Here is a 23,903-nt window from a genome sequence, read left to right as displayed (position 1 = left end):
TCTGCTTTATCCTTTTACTGCATTCCTGCTGTTATCTGCTGTTTTCCCATCAGGTAACCAGCCCTGTGTTCAGGGTAGGGTGCAGAAGAAAGAGTATGGAAAAGTTAAGGAACACGGGAGTCAAATGGCCAGCTGAAAGATGGTGTTAATAGCATTGTAGCTGGGGCTGTATTGCTTTGCATTTGAGGTGCTTTTGTCAGAGACAAGAAATTTTGTTGAGGATTTCTGTGCAATTCTGATGCCCTGGACTTGTTTTTCTAGAAGAACCAAAACTAGGTGCAAGGAAAGTAATAGAGTTTTTCAGCAGTGGGGTTTTTTTTAAAAAAAAAGATGACTTCTGAGAAGTTAAATACTTGAGTTGTGAAGAATAGTTATGTCAATTTGAAAATAAAACTTAAGTTAGGAAGTTGAATCACTCTCTAAGACTTGGTGCACCTTATCTGATTAATACAGTGGTTGTTGATTGTTCCCTATCGTGTTGAGTTTTGTGTGACAATGTTTGGGGTGGGGCGGGGGGACTACCGGGGTGGCTTCTGTGTGAGGATGCCAGCAGTTTACCAATAGCCAGACCAGCACCACTGGAATAACAGATTTAAGAGGGGGAAAAAACTGCACAAGGGCAATTGGAGCTGGAGAGAGGAGTGAAGGAGTATGAGAGAGAGAACTGCAAACACCAAGGTCAGTGCAGAAGGAGGAGGAGGTAGTGCCATGGATGCTGGAGTGGAAATTCCCCTGCAGCTTGTGGTGAAGACAATGGTGAGGCAGGTTGTCCCCCTGCAGTCCATGGAGGTTCCTGGTGGAGCAGAGATCCATCGGCAGCCTGTGGAGGACCTCACTAGAGCAGGTGGATGCCCAAAGGAGACTGTGACCCCGTGGGAAGCCCACAGTGGAGCAAGCTCCTGGCAGGACCTGTGGCCCTATGGAGAGAGGAGCCCACACTGGAGCAGGTTTGCTGGCAGGACTTATGACCCCAGAGGGGACCCACACTGAATCAGTGTGATCCTGAAGGACTGCACCATGTGGAAAGGACCCACAGTAGAGCAGTTCATGAAGAACTACGTCCATGGGAAGAAGTCATATTGAAGAAGTTCATGGAGGACCATCTCCCATGGGAGGGACCCCATGCTGGAACACAGGAAGAGTGTGAGGAGTCCTCCCCTCGAGGAGAGAGAAGTGGCAGAGACCATGAGTAATAAACTGACTGCAGCCACCATTTTCTGACCTCTCTGCTGCTGGTTGGGAAGAGGTGGAGAAATCGGATGTGAAGTGGAGCCCAGGAAAAAGGGAGGAGTAAAGGGGAAGGTGTTTTAAGATTTATTTTTATTTCTCATTACCCTAGGCAGATTTGATTGGTAATAAATTAAATTAATTTCCTTGAGTCTGTTTTGCCTGTGACAGTAATTGGTGAGTGATCTCTCCCTGCCCTTATCTCCCCCCACAAGCCTTTTGTTATTTTTCTCTTCCCCGTCCAGCTGAGGAGGAGAGTGATAGAGTGGCTTTGGTGGATACCTGATGTCCAGTCAGGATCAGCCCACCACACTTGTGCAATAATCTGGCATGTCCAGGATTACTTTTTTGTTTGCTATGTTTGTTCTGAGCATTGGTGGTGATTATGTTAATCATGCTCCTGATGATGGGTGGTATATTTTTAAACTATTTTTAATTACTGTGCTCTTGACCTTTTAACTCTTTGCATTTCTTAAGTAATGCTTTATTGCAAGATTTTTGTTTTCCATCTTGTGTATGAAGTCACTGAAAGTACATTTCTGGTTTCTTTTGATTTCAGTTTCCATTGTAATGGGAATACCTACAGTGAAAAGAAAAGTCAAGTCTTACCTTACAGAAACGCTCCACTCCCTTATTGATAAGCTGTCCCCTGAAGAAAAACTGGATTGTGTTATGGTTGTCTTTATAGGAGAGGTAATCACTTAAATATTCTTACACAATTTCTAACCTGTCTTTAATTACAAGTAACACTCCTTTCAGGAACTGATGTGGATCTTCTTCAAGATGTAGACAGATGTCTGTCTTCTTCCAGGAAAAGGAATAGGTGTCAATCTTGGGTTTCTGAGAAACAATCCTGAAGAGCCCAGCTTTGTCTGTTTATTAAGGGAATAGTGGACATGGTTTAGTGGATTGGTTATTTTGCAATTCTTCTTATGCTTATACATAGTGACAAAGATGTGCTAATTACCTTAATCCTTCAACATCAAAATAATGACTAAGGAACTCTGGTGTCCTAGGGGAGGATTTTCTTCATGCTACTGCTTAGTCCTTTGTCAAATGAGTGCTCCAGTTTGAGATGTTAGGCATGGATTGTTACTGATTTTATTTTCTGGACAATGTGAATGTTTGAAGTCCAGACCTTTTTAATGGATTAATTCAGTGTTCCATTGGACTGTTTGTTCAGTTTGGCTCTGATTTAGTGGAAATCAAATTTAGGAAATTGGTAGAGTGCTTTCAGAAATAATGCAGTTGGCTGGCAATTGCGTGTCCCTATTTTGTTCTATGTGCTTTTCTTAGAAATGTGATTTGGACAGTGGGAAATGTGTATATATGTTTGACCTTCATCCAATGGTGTAGTGCTCTACTGAAACAGTCATTTATGAGTGCCACAGATGAAAATTCAAATCCTCAATTATAACTGAAAATGGTTTTAATTCTGTGAACCAATGTCCATTCAGGGGTCAATCAGTGCAAACACAAATAGAACTACAAGTATTAAAATGCCTATTATCATCATATTTTAAAGCTTTCCTTGAAAAGTTTCTAAACTTTTTACTTGTATCTGAGAACTGTTTCTTAGTGTTTTCTAATATAAATTGCTCTTTTTCTTGATAGTCAGTCAAAAACTATCGGTTGAGAGTATCAAGGAAACAGAATTCACTCTGAATTACTGGAATGCTGTGTTTTTCTTCACATTAGTTGGAGAAATTTTATTGCCTTTTAGTGTGTTTTGTTTTCAAGGTGTAAAACCGAAGTTTCATTTGTTTTGCTTAAGGAGGTCTGAGCTATGAAGACTGTTATCACTGGATTCTCTGTCTTCTGCAAGACTTGGAATAGGAGTGAAGTGTCCCCAGCTGCACAATCTCTGTTTGCCTTAGACAAGCCATATTGCTGTACCCAAGTTTATCATAGCTAAATAACATTCTTCCTTTGAGGTGATGTCAAATTCTCTTTCATGTTGGGAATGATTCTACAGAAGTGACTGCAAAGGAATGGAACATTTTAACATGGGAGCTGTTATTTCTGTGCCCATGGAGAATTGTGTGGTTTGCTCTGGAGTAGGATACGGTTACCCTCTCTGTCTTATCTCTATATCCACCTTTTTGAGAGCAGTATTACTTGCTTACTCACATACCTGCTTTGGGCACTGCATGCCATGAATGTCTGGGAAAATCTGAAAGACCAAAGTTTAAATTCTTGTTCTGTTAATAACCATTCCCTAGATTTGCATTTCTCTTTCTTTACTCCATCCAATTTTATATCTTCCCTGCCTTACTATTTCTTTGACCATATTTTTATATTTTCCTAAGTTCATATAATTTGTTTTGTAATTGCTACAGGGAGCTCTCTGAATGATTAATATGGTACATTAAATACTTCATCCTGAACTATGCTGTGTTTTTTTCTGATTGATGCTATATATTTCAGCTTCCTTCTACAAGATGAAAAGTGTAGGTTTATTAAGCATTTTCTCTGGCTATTTGAAGGAAGGCCTACTCCTCTGGTAGACTTCTGTTTCTCCTTAAACCAGAAGGAAAGGCTTTATCTTTTAAATAGCTTTGTCTGTGGGGTGTCTTAGCCAAAAATTCCTGAGACTATTGCTGTCATTATTATGTGCAACAATGAAGGCTTATTTAAAAATACATTAGAACTTTGACCAACTCTTGTACTAAAAATAATGGCAAAAGTTTCTGAAAAAAGGTATGGCCTCTGCTCAAACATATGTGCAGTTTAAATACAGCAAGAAATGGTCATAGTGTTAGGTTATGTAATTTTGCTAATAGGCTTAAAATTACTATCCGTGTCTTGTCTATAGCTTGTACCAACAACAAATAAAGCACAAGACTTTACAAATATGTTTTTATGAGAAAATTATAGGAAAAATAGTATTTTAAAGGGATGTTAGTATTTTTCTTGCTATCTTTATTTGAGAAATCAAATTGACAGTGTTTAAAAAGCATTGCTAGAAGCCATAGTCACAGACTGTAATCTTTCTGTGCCAAGCACCCTAAAATACTCTTCTAATACTGCTAATTTTTTAGTAGTTCAATCTCACTAATTTCTTGTAATTTCATTTTTTACTAGAAAACAAATTAGAAGGCTAATGGCCTTCTGCAAACAGCATCAACAGTGTAAACAGATCAGCTAGTAAATATAGATGCATTATGGTTGCTAAATAAAGAGATCTGCATATTCATTTACTGTATGGATATTTCTTAGTAATATAATTATACACAGTAAATTTCCATACTGGAAGTTCAAGGAATTCTAAAATGTCTCAGCTGATGTGATATTTAATCACCAATTTAAATCATTAGTAGAATTGCTTGACAGTAAACTGTACAATTGTCCTTGTGACTGACATATATGTCTGTATTCTCCAATTTGTGAAAATAACTTTATTGCATAATAATTTGCAGGTATTCATTAGGATGACTAATAAATAGGCATGATTCATTATACCCCCATGCCTCAAAATCTTTTTATTCCCCCTCACAATGTAGCTTGTTCATAGGCTCATCAGATGACTTGAAAACAAACGATTCACATCTCATAAACCTGCTCTGTATGAGAATTTGCTTTCAGACTCTAGGTTTAAAAAGCTACGAAATCCAGATGAAAATTGTTTTTTAACCTATTTATATAAAACCTATTTTTATTTAATAGATTTGTAACGAACATGGTAAACATGGTTTTGAAGTACTTAACATGATCATAACAGAACAACAGGCATGTATATACAGGCACTACTGAATATGAGAGAAATTAAAATCCTTTTCTGGTATCTAAACAGTTTATTTTTTTTTCTGTGGGGACATTTCATTTACAATGAAGAAAAGGCATCTTAGACTTATTCTAAATATATCACATATTATTGTCAGTCCACTTCATTAATCAGAGATTGCACTTAGCACAGTCTTTTGTACAAATAGTAATCAGTGTGTGCTGGAAAGACTATAACCCCTTGATTTGACCAAAAATGTCAGAAGGACAAATAATTTCAGGAAAAATTGGATGACACTACAGGTATGCAAAAGCATTTTGCTATTTCTGTACACTGCTGATTACATCTGACTAGGTAATAATTACCCAACCATTTGTTCTTAGAGCACTAGGCCACGTATTACACTTTCTTGCATATTGCCTATTTAACTCTTACTCTGTTGTGTCATGTATATACAGTTCACTTAAACTAGAAAACTTGTATATCTTGATTATCTTTTGCTGTCACCGTGTCATCTCTTTATGTAAACACTGGCTGCTAAATTATATTGATCTTCAATAGTGTTTTCTCTGTGCTCCTTTTGTGGAGAATCTTTATTTCTTTGGAAGAGTTTCTGTGCTGGTTGGGTCAGTGTGACACAAGCACCCAGCAAGGTACCATCCTGTGTGCTGGTATGAGCAAAGCCTCAGCAGATTAAGCACGGGGTGTACATACTGGGTCAAACCTTGCTGAACCTGTTTTGTAGGTATTAACATTGCAGTGCAGCGTGTAAAACTTCTCCACAAAATAAACAAGCCTGTATTTTCCCCTATTCTTGCTCTGGGCATGAATTATAGTTCTCTTTGATAAGCAGCTCTCTTGATAGAAAACAAAAGAGTATTTTGTCTGTGCTGCTCTCAACCCAGATGTTTTAGCATCATCCCAGCTATACTGGGATGTTTCATGCTTTCTGCTAATTGTTGAAAACTTGTGAGCTGCCCCTTCCTGGAGTTGCCCTGGAGAGTGTGTTCCTAGTCCTCAAAAGATCTGACTGTGCATCTTGATTTGGAAAAAGACCGGTAGATCTTGCCATATACATACATATGTATGTATGTAATATATATATTTAAAAAAGTAAAAGACAAAGCTGTTGTGCCAGAAGATACCATTATCCTCACCAAATAATAAAGGCCTACACAGATGGTAGCCTTTTTTTGGACATTTCATTCAAAACTGATCAGGATGAACACACCTTCTAGATACACTGCCAGCTCTTGTATCTGAAAAGGTAGTTTGACCTGTCAGTGGGAGTTTGAGGTATTTTAGCTGTTATTGATGTCCCTGTTTCTTTGACACCTTATATTTGGTACCCAGAGAGTATGGACTGCTGATACTGGTGACCGACATCGAATTTTATGCTCCTCTTTCCATGTCAGTGACTAGCAAAGTTTTTACTAGGAATTAAACCAGTGATGATAAAATCTTTCTTCAATCTAAGAAAAGATCCTTGACGTGATTTGAAAGCTTTAATGTACTCAAGACAAATTTAGTATCTCAGCACAAAGATAAAATTCAGGATTGTGCTCTTTTCTCAAGCCCTAGACTTGAATGACTGAAATGCTTCTCTAAGATACTTTCTGAGAAGCACCTGGGCCACAGTAACTACTTGATGCTTCTGGTAGGGGAACTATTACTAGCCAGAGTTGTATCTGATCTCTCTGGGGACATCTAGGGTATTTGTGAGATGGGAGGTATCAAGTAATAATCTTATTTCAGAAGCATTGTAGCAGGTGACTTCATATCTGTGTGACTGACTGGATTGACACTTTTGAGTTTTGGACAACACTGTCAAATTTTTCTATGGTGGTCTGCATTGACCTAAAAATAACGGGGACAAATTCCTTTTGTCCTCCAAATAAAGATCACATATTGTTGAAGGGTACTTTTGCCTGTCTTCTGGAAAACAAACCTTTGCAAAAATTTACAGGCTCCCTCAAGGACAAGAAAAAGTTTTCCATGTTGCAAGGCTGTGTATGCTGCTTTCTTTCAGACTCCACAAACCAGGCTTCATCTGCAATATGCACAGAACTAGTAGGATGCTGTATGACACTATCATAACATGCATCTGAATGTCCTGTTTTGAATTGCCTTTTGATGTTTTTTGCTCTTCTGGCCTTCTTAAGAGCTAAACTTGTTCTCTGATGTGGTGTTGTGTTTCACAGCACAATCCACAGCCCTCATGATCGAGGAGCTGACATGCAGGGCACAAGGGCAGGGAGAAACCAGAGTATATTTGTATTCCTGCCATTGCTGCCAAAGGCTTTTGCACTGTGAAACCGTGTCCTGGACTGAATTGGGTTAATCACAGAAATTACTAGAGAGAGAAAGATATTTCTTGCCTATGTGGTAGAGTGGGGGCTTTCAATAAGGGAGGGATGAAGTCGTTAGCTCATGTAGGACATGGGCTACATTTTGCTTATGTAATATTAGATGGCTGTGTTATGACAGTATTCTCATTCCTGTTTTTTGCTTTGCATCTTGTTCTCATGTTCCCTGTATTTAACTTGAACTCACTGCTTCAGATTTGAAAGCAGACACTGTATTCCTGAAAATAATTTTTTTCCAGCTGCATTTGTTGACCTCTAAAAGATATTATTACCTTTTTCCACAGGCTTTATTTATATCCCTATGCTACTGCAACCACTGGAAGCCACTGCTGCACTTCTATTCCTAAGGGCTTTTTTTTCACTGAATAAGTATCCCAAAATAGGTGCAAATGCCACTTTAGTGGCTGTTTTTTCCTATGTAGGTTTTAGTGCCTTGTATATGGGTAAATACATTCATATGTACTTTCACTATTTCAAAGGCAAATATGCATTTTCTTTGCCTTTTCTGAAGTCTGTAATTTTGCATTGTTTGTTATTATTTGAAATACATGGTAAAATTATCCCACCCCTGTTCTACAGGGATGATGAAAGATCAAATAAAATTGTAGTAATTAGTAAGCAGTGAAATGACCACACAGTGGTTGTTTCCCAGGGATTTTTTTTTCGGTTTTTTTGAAAGGTGGTCTTGAATAAGTTAAGATTTACTTCTGGTAGATTTCATTTAAGAATTAAGATGTGGATAATCTAACAGCCTAGATAAATTACCAAGATGGTGAAAGGCCTCAGGGGCAAGATTTAGGAGAAGCTGCTGAGGTCACTTGGCTTGTTAAATTTACAAGAGAAGACTGAGGGGTGACATCACATTCCACAACTTCCTTGAGGGGGCAGCAGAGGGGGAGGTGCTGATCTCTTCTCTCTGGTGACCAGTGACAGGACACATGGAAATGGTATAAAGCTGCATTAGGGGAAGTTCAGACTGGACATTAAGAAAATTTTCTTCACTGAGAGAGTGGTCAGTCATGGGAACAGACTTCCCATGAAAGCGGTCATGGCACTGTCAGAGTTGAAAAGGTGTCTGGACTATGCCCTTAGTCATATTGTTTAGTTTTAGGTAGTCCTGCAAGTGGCATTGGCCTTGACGATCCTTGTGGGTCCTTTCTAACTTGAGATATTCTGTGATTGCACCTTTTTTTTTTTTTTTTCTATGCATCTGCCACTTAGTACAGTAAATAAACCTTTGGTCTTAAGTGCCACAGGTTTCCCTATGTTTTGAGAAACAGTCCACCCTTTGTCATTCTTCAAGGTATGAAGTAAGGATTTAACAATATGAAAGAGTTTATTCTTAAAACTAGAAATCTTGGGTTTGTGTGACACTTGGCTATCTGTTAATTAGAACTTTCTAACTCCTTGTTTTGTCTGCTAGCTAATATATTCTGCTGCTTTGCTGTGCACACACTCATAAAAATCAATAAAAAAGATTGGAAAGTTCACTGCTGCTCTGTTCTTTCTGTGTTTGTTATGAATAACAATGTTTGTTCAGATAAATGCTGGAATAATTGCAAACTTGAAGCACAACCTCACTTGCACTAGAGAAAAGTACTTTAGGGAATTCTATTCAGTATTTTACAGAAGCTGACGAAATTTTAAAACTTATTTCACTGACAGTCTGAAACTTTAGTGCGTTCCACAACAGATTCTGAGGCTTTTTTTTGAGAGGTTCATCAAAGCATCAAAATATGCATTTCTTATCAAAATTGCTGATATAAGGAGTCAAGCCTTAGATATAGCCATGTTCACAAGCTTATGAAACTCCACAGATCTCTTAAGCTAAAATCTTCTTTTCTTGTTGAAAGTTTAGATGGGCTCAAGGGGATGCTAATGAGATATCTTGAAGATGAGTCTACTGAGGAATATTAAATACATAAAATCACATCTGTCTCAGGAAGTAACCTGAAGGTAATTGCAGTGTGGATGACAGCAGAAGCAGGTGTTGCGTATGCTTGTCCTGTTCTTACTCTTTGCTGTGTATCTATTCATGGCTGCCTCTGCTGGAAGCAAGGTGCTGATGTGGATCAATCTTTGTTCTTTATGAACAGTTAAAGGAAGATGTCTCACTCCAAGTGTTATTGCATTCTCTTGGAGATCAGTATGCCTTGGAAGAAAGAACAGGCCAAAAGATTTGAACTGCTGATACTGAAATGACCACCCATGCTTATTTCATCATGAAATTCCCAGAGATTCACTCACCACGACAAACCTGTTTGTAATGTTTCATGTGATTCATAGATTCTTTTGGCTGGCAGTGTTAAGTCTTTGGTTGGGGACTAACACAATTTTACTTTAATTTAATTTAATTGCTTTAAAGGGATTTGTTCTTAAAATGTTCATTTATGCTTCTTTTTCATGGGTCTGAAACTCCTAGAGATTATTTAATCTTCAACCTTAAGAGTTTTACTAAGAAAAAATTACAGTTTTGATAGTGCCTTCAGATTTGGTAGATAGAAACATTCATAACTGTAATCGTTAAGTGTTGCGCTGCTATGGGTGGGATCACTAGTGACATTTCCTTTCAATAGTTAAAAGCAGCACTGATACCATGAAACAGATTTTAAGTTCATCATATGTGTTATAAAGTTGGCCCAGTATATACCAGATGATATTCACTGGAAGCCTAAAGAACAGTTACACATTGTCTTTCAAAGGTGTCTTCTTTTTATTAATTTGGATTTGTCTTGTCCTGTTTAAGGTTCTTGAAGACAAGCAGTCTTGTGTCCTGCAGGTTGATAAAGAGAACCTTATGTCTTATTTTGTCAAGGCAGTAAACACTTTCTTCCTCGAAAAGGGGAAATAGATTTTGGTCAATAATACGTTTTTTTCTGTTGCTTTTAAGTTACTAATTGAATGTATTGATACTGCTTGAAAGATCCTTAGATTTAATCTAGCTATTCCAGATTTCCTTCCATTGCTACCCTGCAAAGTCTTCTATCTACCTAACTCCTGCCTTCCTTGTGTATAGTCACAGATTGATCAAGTTTATTGCATATTTTCATTCTTATTTTATGATGTTGTGTGAATTAATTTTGAAGTGCCACTTTCCTGGGACGTGTCTACAGCAAAAGGCTGTTGGCAAAGATTCTATTTAGTGTTAGACTGGGCAAAGTTCTGATGTGGAAGGAGGACAGTTGACCTGCTGTCCTGAGGGGAAGAGTTTTGTGCTTAAGTCCTGGTTCTGAATCTCAGATGCTGCTGGTAGATATAAATACAACTGCTTATTTAGAAATGATGGCAGAATACCAAGTTTTTAATGCATTTGATCATGTGAAAAATAGCATCAACTCTTCTCTTCTGCATGTTCTTGTTCGTTTTAAAAGTGGCATCTCCTTTTGTACTACAGTGGTGCAGTGATTGTTGATTCAGAAGGAAAGGTTACCTAGTAAACCAGCAGTTGTATTTGCTGTGTCTTGTGTTCAGGGCAGCTGAACAAGACCAGACCTTCTTAACTTTGTGTAACAGCAACCCAGATTACAGTATGAGATTGGAAGACTACAAGCTTCATCTTTTTAATGTGATGCTATTGTGATTGCAGCTCTGACTGGGAAACTGCCAACCTTTTGTGTGAAGGACACAGACAAATAGTGGAAATTAGGAAAAAACCCTCCTATTCCAGACTTTTTTTTGTCCTGACTGTGATGCTTTCTGTATAAGTGTGTAAGGTTTTAAAAGTAGTAACAAGGCTTTATGGTAGTCTAGAAAACAGGTCAAATCTATGTTCACTCTAAGGACACTTCCACTAATGCACAGGCTTGTGATCAAATATATGATTCCAGTTGGGATGAAGTTTGGCATTTATTTTAATCTTTGAAATACTGTATAGAAACTAGCTGTGTTTCTGCTGAGTGTGTGTAGGTAGATATATTTATATATAAATCCTGTATTTTTCCATGCAATTACGGTATGGACTGTTTTACAAATATTGGAGTTATTAATACTGGACCGGTGGCATGCTGACTGAAAATGCAAATTTCTACCTTTTTTGTATGATGACTGAACTGCAATTTCTGTATTTCTAGTCTTTAAAAGGTTTTGAAAAGAGAGAAAAGGAAATGCTTCAGTTAAATATGGATATACTAAAATTATTTTTAGGTAGTCAGTAGGTCACTGATTTGCAAGTGTTGTACAAACGAGAAAAAGTTATGTCTTTACCTCCATTCTATTAATTAAATGTGCATGAACAATTCATATATGTATTTTAAACACTTAGTGATTATCAATGTCCATATGGACTTGTGAGTCTTCTTGTATGGAATTCACTGCAAGATGAGTTTTAAGTTGTGAATACCTTATCTGCTGGTCAGAACTTCTGTCCAGCACTAGGCATAGCACTTATCAAGAAAATACATATGAAAAAATTATGACAAATGCTTTTTATTCACATATTCTTTGGTATTTAGAACCTGCTTTTGAAAGAAACCCACTGTTGTTGTTGTCCTTTTTGAAAAGTGTGCGTCATTGGCATTATGTTGGATTTCGTAAAACTTATCTTTAAAAATAAAAAATGGTGATTTTTAAGATCAAGGGGTAAGCACCTTTATCAAACAAGATTAACAATTCTATAGAAATGCTTGAAAGGGATTTATTCTCTGTGTATAATCCTTTAATGATACTCTGCAATACAAATTCATCAGAAAAAGTATGAACTGGTTTTTGTTTCTAGCATTTCAAAGGCAGCTCTTTCTCCAGAATCTTCATGAGCCACCAGAATCTAGGTTGATTTATGGACTAAATTTTCTTTTCAAAAACATAAATAGTACATCAGATCATTAATAAGTGTAACAAAGGTCAGGGTTTTCAGTCACATGAATTATGAACTCTTTTCCTGGAATGCATGTGTACAGCCAGGTTGAATACAGAAACACTCAGTGAGGATTTTGTCATAAAGTGCATGAGACGTAGCAAGAAAATACCAACAATTGTCTGTTAAGTGCAGATATGAGGTAAATATTATTCCCCTTTCTTTAAAAAAATAAAAGCTTCTTCTCATATTATATATGGCTTAGTTACATTTGTGATGTGTTCTTGCATTACTCCAATAGCTTACACACTGAAAGGGATTTTCAAGGACAGCTACCTGCAGTGTTTACACTTCGCTCTTTTGAAATGTACCTCCAGAACTGTTAAGTGTTCTATTCATTTTTTATGTTTGTTTTTTTTCCAGACTGATCTCGATTATGTTAACAGTGTTGTTGCAAGCCTGGAAAAAGAGTAAGTTGTAGTTTTATGGGGGGGTTCTTACCTTGTTGGTGGGTTTGCTTTTTGATTTTTCTTTAATCAGGTTGTGATAAGTAATTAATAAAAAACCCTCTAGAATTAAGAGATTATGCCTTTTTGTTTCTTGGGGCTTTGGACTTTTGAACAAAAAAGTAATAGATGACAAAGTAAGAGACAGTGATTCAGTCAGTTAAATTGTAGAACAATAAGTAGTATTAAATTATTTGGTGCAGCATAAACAGATTTATGTTTATGTTATGTTTATTTTGTTTTAACATTAATGGAAATTTGCAACACTGTGTTAAGGCCTTGTATTCCATATGTTTAAAGAGATCTGTAGAAAAAAAATCACTAGGTAGTGAACAAAGAAAGGCAAAAGAAATGCTTAGGATGTAGTTTGATTCTGATTGGTGAGAGGTGATAGTGCTCTGAAGGAGATGCTGAGGAAAACAGTACTTTTTTATATACTGCTTCTGCTTTACATGCCTTGTTTGAATAAGTCGTTTTTGTAACCAGACACAGTAACTGTACCAACAGAAAGCAAGAAGGATGTCTGCAGAACTCAGAATCTCTCATGTGACTTTAGAATGTTTCTATTGACAGATTTTCTACAGAGATCAATTCTGGCTTGGTGGAAGTAATAGCCCCTCCTGCATCTTACTATCCTGACTTGACAAACTTGAAAGAGACATTTGGAGACTCAAAAGAGAGAGTAAGGTAAGTTTATTCCTCCAAATCTTTTCCCATCTCCTCCCACACCCACACTTTCATTGTTTATAAAATGGCAAGTGGGATGTGAATTCTTGAAATGTTTTCTTACTGTAATTCTTGCAAGTGTGGGGATGCTAAAAGTGCTCTGTGAATCCATCTCATTCCAGCTGATTGTGTTGTTTTGTGCTTGATCAGAGCCTATGCTTGGATGTATTAATTTAGTGTTAAATTTTGGGAGGAGAACTGAGATTTGATGTATTTTTATTCCTCTATGAAGACTGTTCTGTTTACTGTTTTTCTTCCTGAAATACTTCCAGTAAAACCCAGTAGTTCCTGCTAAGTTGCCAATTAAAATGCACATGTGTTTTTAGTGAAATGCCAGGTAGCTTTCACAAAATCAGATTCAAATTGAACCAGTTTTATGTCTGTATTAAAGCATAAGGTGAAAGCTTTGTTCCTTTTTTCAGGCAGAGGATTTCCTGAGGGAACAATGCCAAAAGCAGCTGTCCTAACATTTCACTAATATGCCTCATTCTTCATAGTGAGATTTACTTTATATTGCCAGTGTGTATTGAAAACCTTTTTTCAGAAACCTTAAGCTTTTGATTTAATTTCAGATGGAGAACAAAACAAAACTTGGATTATTGTTTTCTTATGATGTATGCCCAGAAAAAGGGAGTTTATTACATTCAGGTAAATTTCTTTTCTTTATTTTGAGACAAGGTTTAAAATGAGTTTCCAGAAATTACGCTCTTGGACACATCAGAAAGACCTACACAGAACAAAGATAACTTGATCCCATAGTTTAAGGAGGGCGTTAAGTATGGTGGTTATGGTGTATGAGGAAGTAATTTGAGAAGGACGCTGTCTCACTGTCTCTGAAGGAAAAAGTAGTTTGTCCTATGTGACTTAAGATGCTTAGCAAAAAAAGTGAAGGAATCCAAACAGATTAACTACTCTTTTTTCCTTGTCCCCCAAATGAATCATTGTTGAGTTGCCTAGGCAAAAAAATGCCAGCATAGCTTTTAGTGGAAATCAAGCAAAAATCCATTTTTTACTTTCTTTTGAAGGCAAGTGCAGTGTCACTTTAATATGACTGAGTATAGACACATTTTCTTTTTTCTTTTTTAAAGAGGTTTCCAAAAACAGAGTTAAGCAGTTCTTTAATTTGGCTCTGAATTGTTCCTATCATGTGTTTCTGCTTTGAAGTAGAAGTCTTACCTACAGGTATTGTGGATTTAGTAGCTGCTCTAGTGATCTTTATTTAGATTTTGTGACTGTGTCCTTGGGGTGTAAAGTCCCACGCATCTCGTCTAGTTTTCATAAAGCTATGCTGACTCCTCTCTCAGAGCTCTTGGAGTCTCAGCTGTCTTGGAAGCTGTGCAGCCAACAACATGAGACAGTCTTGTTTGATACTGAATATTAATGCCAGCACATGGGGGAGAGCATGAATGCACTGGGAGAAAGGACAGGAAAAGCAGGGTCCTTAATAGCTGCACTTACGAATTAAAGGGATTGTAGCACCCCATGTTGGCAGTTCTGCTGCCTGGACTAGGTGGTTAGTTTAGACTATGCACCTGTGCTTTTATTGGACAGTTAAACCCAGGTGAAATGAATCCCATTTCTGTAGACACTGTCTCGGCTTCTTGTCTCAGAGGAGAAACTCTTTCAGTGCTGTTAGGTTTGTGAGGAAAGAGAGTCATGTTTGTGTACAAGTAATACAGATATTCTGCTTGTTCTCCTGAAGATGTCACTTAGACTGACATTATTTCATGGATAATTTTTCTCTGAAGAAAGAAGGTGGAAAAGCAATGTGTCAGCTAAGAAGTTGAGATATGTTTGTGGATTCTTACTGCAGAAGGATTCTGTATTGGTTCTCCACAAAGAGACAGACTGATCCCTACAACAGTTATTCCAGTGCTAGGATTAGACATATATGGCTCTGTGTTAACAATATATGATAAATCAGTATTTCCTAACTGTACTTTTTCCTGTGGCTTTGATGAGTTGTTTTTTTTTATTTATACTGATATCACTGCTACCTTCCTCTAGCTTGAAGATGACATCGTTGTCAAGCAGAATTATTTCAGCACAATAAAAAATTTTGCACTTCAGCTTGCTTCTGAAGATTGGATGATTCTAGAATTTTCTCAGCTGGGTTTCATTGGTAAGAAAATGTTCACTTTTATGTAGTTTGAAATAACACATTCATCCTCAGACTGTAAATGAATAGTGATCTGACTTCAAAGCTATCTTCTTTGTACTGAAAATAGACCAAGAGGTAGAAATTCATTGATTTTTTTTTTAGGATCTCTGGTTTAACTTATAGTTGTTGGTTTGACCCCTCATTTGTTTTGTATACTTTTCTATGACTGAGGCAAATTCAAACTGTTGGAAAAGAGGGCATTTTTATAATGAAAAGTTAATTAATTTATAAAAATACAGTCAAACTGCAAGGCATGACTTATTTTGAATTTAACTACTGTTAAAACAAAAATGTCATTAAAACACAACTGACTGAAGTAAAGAAAAAACATAGAACTAACTCCTCCTAAAATAACTTCGTTGATGTTAGTGCCAAAATTTCCAAGAATCAGCAGGCGTCAGTTGGTCTTTGTTGCAAAGCCTGCTCTATCTCCATCTTTTTAACTCACTGGGGAGAAGTTATGACAGTCTGCTTCTTCCTAGATGTGGTTGGAGTCTGTCTGTCATTTGCAATGAGCAACAGGGACAGAAGTTAAGCAGGATCTCAGGTTGTTGTGGATTGACTGCCAGGGTGCTGTAGAAATTACGTTATGGTTCTTCACTCTTACACTAACATGTTTTATAGAGAGATAATAGACTTGAAAGCAATGAAAGAGAAGTTTTGAAGGGATTTTACAAATAAAAAGGTTGTTTCTTTACTGCAGTGATGTATCATGATCTGTTTAAAAGCGATAAGCTGGGAGATACAAGAAATTCTTGTTGTTCTCTTTACTTTGGATCTACTTTCCAGGGAATAGTTTCATTTTTAGCTCAGTGACCGATAATGGTCATACTGAGAACTGAGAATGCTGGCACTATGTGAATAAATACTGTCCTCTTTCCAGCTCAGCATCAGGTGTGCAATAGTTCCCTGACTTTCAGGGTCTCAGGAGCTCCTGGAGTAGAAAGGAAAAGAGTAGTTATCTCTTATACATGCTATTTTGGGGTACAGAGTGGTACTTTGTACACTTGCCTTCCAGTCAAACCTACAGAAACAATGGAGAGGAGGAGAGGAAATGGGCAGAGTAAAGTCTCCTTATATACCTGACCACCACATAACTAATCGGCTTTGTTGCCTTGGGCTACGATCAGAGATGCACTGTTGCTGAATAAATTATGGGACTGGTTTTGTTGCCTGAGAGGTGGGAGAAGTAGGAAATGAAACTGCCTAGTATAAAAAATTTAAATAATTTGGGCCTTTGCCCTAAATAGATTTGTCTCTTGGGTTGGGGAGCCCCATGCAACATTCTGTTTGTGTCAGCAAAGACTGGTTGAGTACTGGCATCTGATTAGACTTTGTTTCTACTTTTGAACAGTTAAACACTAACCCCAACTAACCCCCCAATTTGAATTTTAGCTCCAGTCCTAATTGCACTTCAAAGGAAAATTTTGTTCCTGAGCTGTAGAAGTAATTTACAGTTACTCTACATTTGCTTGATTTGGTAGTAGAGCGCAGTCACAAATTGCCATTTGGTAAGACTAACATATCAAAATGTGCATAAAACAAACAGTTTAGGACATGCACTGTCTACCCCATGCAGTTGTATTTCAGTTCACTTAACTTGCTTAATATTTGTGTTCTCAGTGCTGCTGTAGAGGACACAGTGTCTAAGTCAGAAAGAGCAGGTTCTTAATACTGAGACTTGGCTTAATCAAAAACACAACTGTTTAAAAATATCTTGTTTTTCTATACAGTTTATATACTTGCGGTCAGTGTGGGCTCTGAAAACGGCTGTAGTTAAATTTAGTTGTTAGCTCCTGCTGCTTGCATCCCTGTTCTTTTTTCCTTGTATCATATTTGTTTACCTCTTTTTAATTAGATGATATCAGTAGAATTTCAGATGCATTTAGCTATGGCTACACATCTTAATGTTGCTTTTCTACCTAGAAAATTAAATTAGATTTTTCTCTTCTCCCAATTTAGCTACTTATCCTGCTTTTAAGTTTTGAGAGAAGAATTAATATTCATCAAAACAACTAAAACTTTTGGCTTTGAGACACATTGGTGTGCTGTAACCGTGTATTGCATGGAAATTTTATGCAAGTAATGTAGATGTGCCTCATCTCTGATTTCCCTTTATGGATCTTGATGCAGACTGATACTATGCTTATTTGGTAATGCACATAGCTATGGGGAAGAGCAAAAGTAGTTTGGGGATGAGTTTTATGCATAAATGTCTAAGAGAGAAATTAGAGCACCAAATTCATAGAATGGCCTGGGTTGGAAGGGACCTTAAAGATCACCTAGTTCCAACCCATCTGCTGTGAGCAGGGACACCTTTCACTAGACCAAGTTGCTCAGAGCTCCATCCAGCTTGGCCTTGAACACTTGCAGGGATGGGGCATCCCCAACTTCTCTGGGCAACTGTTGCCTAAATGTGACTGATTTTGAAATAATCTCTAAAAAAGAGAAGTGTGGCTGATTCACTGTAAGCTATTGGAAACCTTGATCAGCTTGCAAGTTTGCTAGGTAAAACTTTTTTTGTCATGATGTATTTCTGACCTGAAAATTTAATTTATGCAAGTGCTACATGAGAAAGTGGCAAATGTAGCTATTTAGGCTGACAGCAGGATTATAGAATTCTGTCACCTCTGCCACAGAGCAGATGTTGCTTCCTTTGGTTTTTTTTAATAGTGAGAGCATAGTCTTAAGTGCTGTCAAGTATCTAATAAATAATGTGTGAGATGTATGATGTTTCCCTAAGAAGCTCTGTGGAAGAAGATGCATCTTTTGCTCCTCTGGATTCTGGTTTGCACTGTGGTCCCTGTGACAGAATGTAGGAAAGTCCTACTAGCTTTTTATGAGAAATATTGATTTATCTTCCAACTGCTTGAGAGCTGAAGTGTTTTCCAGAGGAACTGCAATACTCTGCACGGTTTCTATGCCAGCTGTCACAAACAGTTAATGGAATGGTCTGAAATCAGCCTTTACATTGTCTTATATAGTTCCTCTGAGTTCTTACTGTGCCCTGATGTTTTAAGGCCTGTTGTTCTGAGTATTTTAAGTTGTTCTGATTACAGTTTTGCTCAAGCTGTGCACATAGTTGAAGTTTGGGGAAGAGTAGATCAAGTCATACATTGGAGCTTTAAATAACTTCAAAGAAGTTCTGGTTTTAATGCCAGTAATTTGCATATCATTAACAGGGAAAGCATCGAAAACATCAACTATAGTTAGAATATGTGCTTGTGGGTATAAATTATTGTTGGTGTAGACTCAGTGCATTTAATTATTTTTATGCAGAAGAATGAAAATTAATGATTTAGATGTTTGAAGTTCAGAGAATTGTAGCAAACAAAGTGCTTTATTTCAAGTATGTCTTGTACTTATCAAGAATACTGAGAGGACCAGAATAGTTCACTAAGGATGGCATTTAAGTGGACTGAAAAATGTGTAGAAGTCTTGGCAGGGCTCAATAAATAGAAGAAAGTAGTCCACAATTATTTTTTTCCACTCCAGGCTCTCATTTTTATCAATAAATTATATGGAGAATGTCTTCTACATTTTGCATATCTCTAGAGGTTTATGGAGCAAGATTTTGCCTTTGAGTCTTAATTCCTCTGGATTTTGAAGTTTCTTTCCAATGGTAGGTTGTATGCATCCAGAATCTGCAACCTATGAAATTTTGTCAGCAGAGTCTCCTGGATTTATTATGTTCCCATGTACTGTACCAGTGCACGAACACACAGCAGGATGAGCCATTGCTTCGGTTGTTGTCTTTGGTTTGAGACAGTGCATGTTGACTGCAGTTTTTTGCTTAGGTCTCTTTGGCTTGATGATCTTTGACTACCTATTGGGGGTGGCCAGTGAGCATTCTGTAGCCTAGATTTGGATGGCATCTCAATGGTTCTGTGGCTCACATGCTGCTGCAGGGGAGGCTGCAAGACTGAAGGACCTTGGCAAAGGCTGCTGCTTGTTCTTGGGCTATGGCTATGCCCCAGGGAAGCCAAGCTGCTGCTGCTGCTGCTCTTGCTTAGAAGAGACTAAGGAAGGGCTTGGCTTATTTGGATTCAGAGGGGTTTGGGTGTTGGATCTGTGGAGTAGGAGTTATACTGGGCTGCTTTCTATCACAGAGGCTAGCTGTGGACTGTCAGGGTTCCAGAGTTTTGAAGGCTTGTTTTGCCAGAGACTTCACTGAAGAGCTCTGTTTTTAAGCTGCTGTAGGAAGTGTGTTCTGGAGAAAAAAGGGGAAAAATGGATCTATGGCAGAGCTACTGTGATGGTGGTATCTTGAGACAGAAATGACGGATGAGGAATGCAGTGTTACACAGAAGGATAAGGGACCGTGGCAAAGCTGTGCCAAGCTGTGTGGAAGGTGGTGACAGCATTTCAGAAAGTAATGTGTGGATATCTGTCCTTGGTTACTGAAGGGAGACAATGGCATGTCTCGGGGGCAGGGTGTTGCCTGTTCATCTTCGCTCCAGTGATCATTAGAAATTAATGTGAGGTGGCTTTGTCTCCACTGTTGAGCACTTCCATGGTGCTGGGCAGTGTAATGCAGAGAGGCCACTGAAGATGCTAGTGCAGGTACAGTGAGCTGATGCTTACTGGTTTATTCTGACTAATTGTAGTTGGATGTATCAGAGTGTCAGAGTGGCTTGGTTTTTTTTGTTTGTTTGGATTTTTTTGCGTGGGGGTGTTTTTTTGTTGTTGTTGTTTGGTGTGTTGTGGGTTTTTTTTGTTTTTGGTTTTGTTTTTGTTTTTGTGTTTTGTTTTTTTTTTTTTTTGTTTTTTGTTTTTGTTTTTTTATGTTTTTGGTTTTTTTTTTCCTGGTGTGTCCTATGATATCACCATGGCAGCTCAATTATTCCTGAAGTCCGGGGTGGTTGACTGCATGGTGGACAGTAGTGTGCTGGCCTAGAGAAAGGTGCCTCCGGGCCTAGACTAGTTTGCCCTATGGAAGTAAATAATTTGTTGATACTCTGTTTCTATTTTAGATAAAATTAGGATAACTTAAATTAGGGGAAAGAGTAAATTCCTACTCTTCAGTTTTGTTCTCAAGTTTATTTAATTGTAGGTAAGGATCCTGTACCTTAACACTCAGTTTTAAGCTACATGGTCTGTGAGTGATGACAACTAAAGACTGTAATCCTTGTGTTCTTCAGAAGATGAGCTAGTCAAAGGAAAAAATGTCAGTCTGATTCTTTTGCTCTGTCCTTGGGACAAAGAAGAAAAGGATTCTAGAGCAGCCTGACTGTGTATAGATCCTGGAAGAGGATAAACTGTCTCTTCAGTCTACTTGCAGAGATTGGAGCAATACTGTGGGGATGTTTCTGTCTTCTGAGTTGCAGGGTATTGTGCATCTCTCTGACACCTCATGGGAAGGTCTACTTCCTATGGAAGCAGATGTGACTGACAGACTGCCTCAGCAGGTGCCATCTAGAAATGATGGTTTCAGTCCCATAAACATCACAAAAACATCTGATTAGGCCCATTTTTCAGCTGGTGTTTGATTAGGGTTTATCACATTTTTCTGCCCTATGCCATTGAAAGCAGTAGGCAGAGATGAATCACCAGGAAAATTGGGAGCCTGTTTAGTTGGATGTGTGACAAGCTGAAAGCTGTTATTCTGCATGAATATTTTGCACAACATTGTACAAATCATATGATTGTTTCCTACCCATTTTTAAATATTTACTTCCACAAATAATGTTTTTAACAATATGAGAACATAATGTGTAAATAGTAACAATATACTAATAAAAATCATAACATCTTTCTTAGGTCTTTTAAGAATAAAGCCTTGCAATTTTCCCTAGTTTTTAGTAGAAGTTGTCCCTTGTGTAGTGGGAGCTTCAAATTTTAGTTACAGTGTATTTTCAAGTGGAGATACCTATTTGAGAACCTCATTGCAGCAACCACTTACAAGTGATGTCAATGTTTTGGCTTTATAAACAGCCAAATTAAAGGTTTCTGTAAGCGACAATTTTGATTTAACAGTGTCGGGTCATTTATTGTTTTACCACATTTACTTTTCCACCCCACTGTGTCACTTTATGAATCATCATTCCAACATATGAAATAATTGGCACTTTTGTCAGATGCTTCCTCCATATTTGTTGAACTGCATCATGTTGTAGCCTCGCTCAGACCCCTCCAAACTCATCTCAGAATTCCATAATAAGTATTCTTTCATTGGCTATGTTCTTAACCAATTTCACACAAGTCATAAAGAAATGAGATCGCATCAGACTTGTTTTCTGGAAAGGGCAAGGCTCTTTAGGTGATCTTCTAAGTATCTGTTCCCTTTTTAAGAAGATGAAGGACCTTGCAATTCAAGATCCTGGCATTCTCTAAGCAAATCCTTGTAAGGGTCTGATACCTGGTAGTGTCGGAACACACACAATGGGGCTGCTGCAAATTTACTTTCCCTTAAAAATGTGGTTGTTGCTAATACATGTAAGCTAACAACCCAGCATTCTATATCTACTCTGATATTTTGTATAATGTGCCAGGATAAGTCACCTGTTCCGGTAGAGAAATGTTCCATCCCTGTTACAACAGAGATTTGAACTCCCAGCTCCTTGTGCTGTCTTATGTTAGCCTTCTATGAATTACAGATTTCAGTGAGGCCTAAAAGAAAGAGAAGTAACTGAATGTCTGGCTCTGAATGATAGTCATGTACAGTCACAGTGAAAATGTATGTTCCTAATCACTAAAGCCTAGATAACTTTTTAATTTTTGTGTAGTTCTGATTCAGGATGATACTTCAGGTATATCCTCTCTTCTGTTCATGTAAATGCGAACATCCTCCTTAATGGCTTGGTAAGATAGACTGCTTGCACCATTTCTTCACTTCCACTCAGCCACCTACTCAAGTAGAGTGCTACACTGCTGACAGCTCTTAAGCTTCATATAAAATGTTATTCCCTATTTGCTTGTCATCCAGACTAGCCTATACGGCTCCTTAGTGGCCTTTCCAGGTAATTTTGTCCTCTTGTAGATGAGAACAGAATCCCATTTTCTGATGAGTGTGGGAAGTGGTTTGGGTACCTGAGAGGGGAGTCTGTTCTTAATGTCTACTCCATCTGTTTTTTCTAAGAATAGGAGAAACTTTTAGAACCTCTACCACTTGTGGAACTTATTATTTAGAAAGCCTATGGAGGCCTCCTCACAAGTGGAAAAAACCCCCAAAACATTTCTCATACCTGAGTACTGTTGTACAGGACTCTAAAATGTGGAGAGACAGAAGATGTGCATAGGAGAAGAGCTTCTGTTGGACTCTGATCCATTGATGCCCACATGCCCCAAGAACCCATTCTTGTTTAATCTAGCACTGCCCACATCTCAGCACCATCTGCAGAACTGAATCACTTCAGCCGGTGTCTTCCCAAGAGATTTATTGATACACAATGTCTTTCTTGCCTTCTCCATTGTAGCCTAGCAAAGTAGAGGCAGGCTTCATCTGCAAACCTGGCAATGTTTTCTGAACCTGACTTTAAATCTGGAACTGCCTTTGGAATTTTAGCTGGCACGCATTCATGGAATCGTTTTGGTTGAAAAGACCTCTGAGATCATCAAGTCCAACCGTTAACCCAGCACTACCAAATTCACCAATTAACCATGTCCCCAAGTGCCACATCTACACATCTTTTAAATACCTTCAGGGATGGTGACTTAAGCAACTTAAGGCCCCTGGCAACCTGTTTCAATGCTTGAGTGCAGTCCCTGGTACAAGCACTCGTCAGTCTGTTTTGCTCCTGGTTGTCTTCATACAAGGTACCTTTTTTTAGCACCTTTTTTAACACAATAGCCCAGTGTGTTGGCCACCTTTCTCTTCAGACATCTGTACTGGCAGAGAAGTGTATTCCACAACCACATAGGTGGTTGTTCATGTTGATAGTAAATAGACTTTCTTCATCAACAGTGAGTTTCCTTCTTTTGCAAAGGCCTCCTTTAAGCCTCACAGTTTACAGGGTTTCCAAGAATCCTTTAGCGTAGTGCCACCCAGAATGGCACTGTGCTATGACCCAGAAGTCCTGCTGATGGCCTGTGCACTTGCGAAAAAAACTCTGGTTGCTGTGGGCTCTCTTCTATTGTGTTGTCTCTGGATATGTTCTATAGTTTCCTTCTTTCCCTTTGATTTCCTGCACAGAAGGATCTGAAGTTAGTGGTAGGTGTTCCATCTCTGGTTTTTGTACCTACAAAAACTGAGATTGTGTGACTGGGCAGATAACACTTGCAACAGCTCCTCATCTCAGATGCTTGAAGCTTACACATGACATGGGGAATAGTAGATGCCAATCCATAAATCTTCTTTCTCTATTTTTGCAAACTGACAATTTCTGTTCTTAAGGAAACTGTGTTGTAGAATACTTTGAATATTTTGATAGCACCAAGATCTATTACAAGTTCTTTTTCTAAT

The 23,903-nt window shown here is 38.0% G+C and overlaps 1 protein-coding gene across 2 annotated transcripts in view; it reads left to right on the top strand.

Moving 5' to 3' along the window:
• MGAT4A (alpha-1,3-mannosyl-glycoprotein 4-beta-N-acetylglucosaminyltransferase A) overlaps positions 1-23,903 on the top strand; it is a 79,042-nt gene that overhangs the window by 31,729 nt on the left and 23,410 nt on the right. For both annotated transcript variants that reach the window (XM_064646263.1, XM_064646264.1), the window contains exons 5-9: positions 1,787-1,920; positions 12,533-12,579; positions 13,189-13,302; positions 13,914-13,989; positions 15,349-15,463. In XM_064646263.1, coding sequence (XP_064502333.1) covers positions 1,787-1,920; positions 12,533-12,579; positions 13,189-13,302; positions 13,914-13,989; positions 15,349-15,463 — 486 coding nt within the window. The remainder of the gene's footprint in view (positions 1-1,786; positions 1,921-12,532; positions 12,580-13,188; positions 13,303-13,913; positions 13,990-15,348; positions 15,464-23,903) is intronic.

Source organism: Pseudopipra pipra, chromosome 2, assembly GCF_036250125.1.
Source record: "Pseudopipra pipra isolate bDixPip1 chromosome 2, bDixPip1.hap1, whole genome shotgun sequence".
NCBI classification, from domain to species: Eukaryota; Metazoa; Chordata; class Aves; order Passeriformes; family Pipridae; genus Pseudopipra; species Pseudopipra pipra.
Note: the sequence above shows the minus strand (reverse complement) of the source record. Positions and strands in the feature narration are given on the sequence as shown.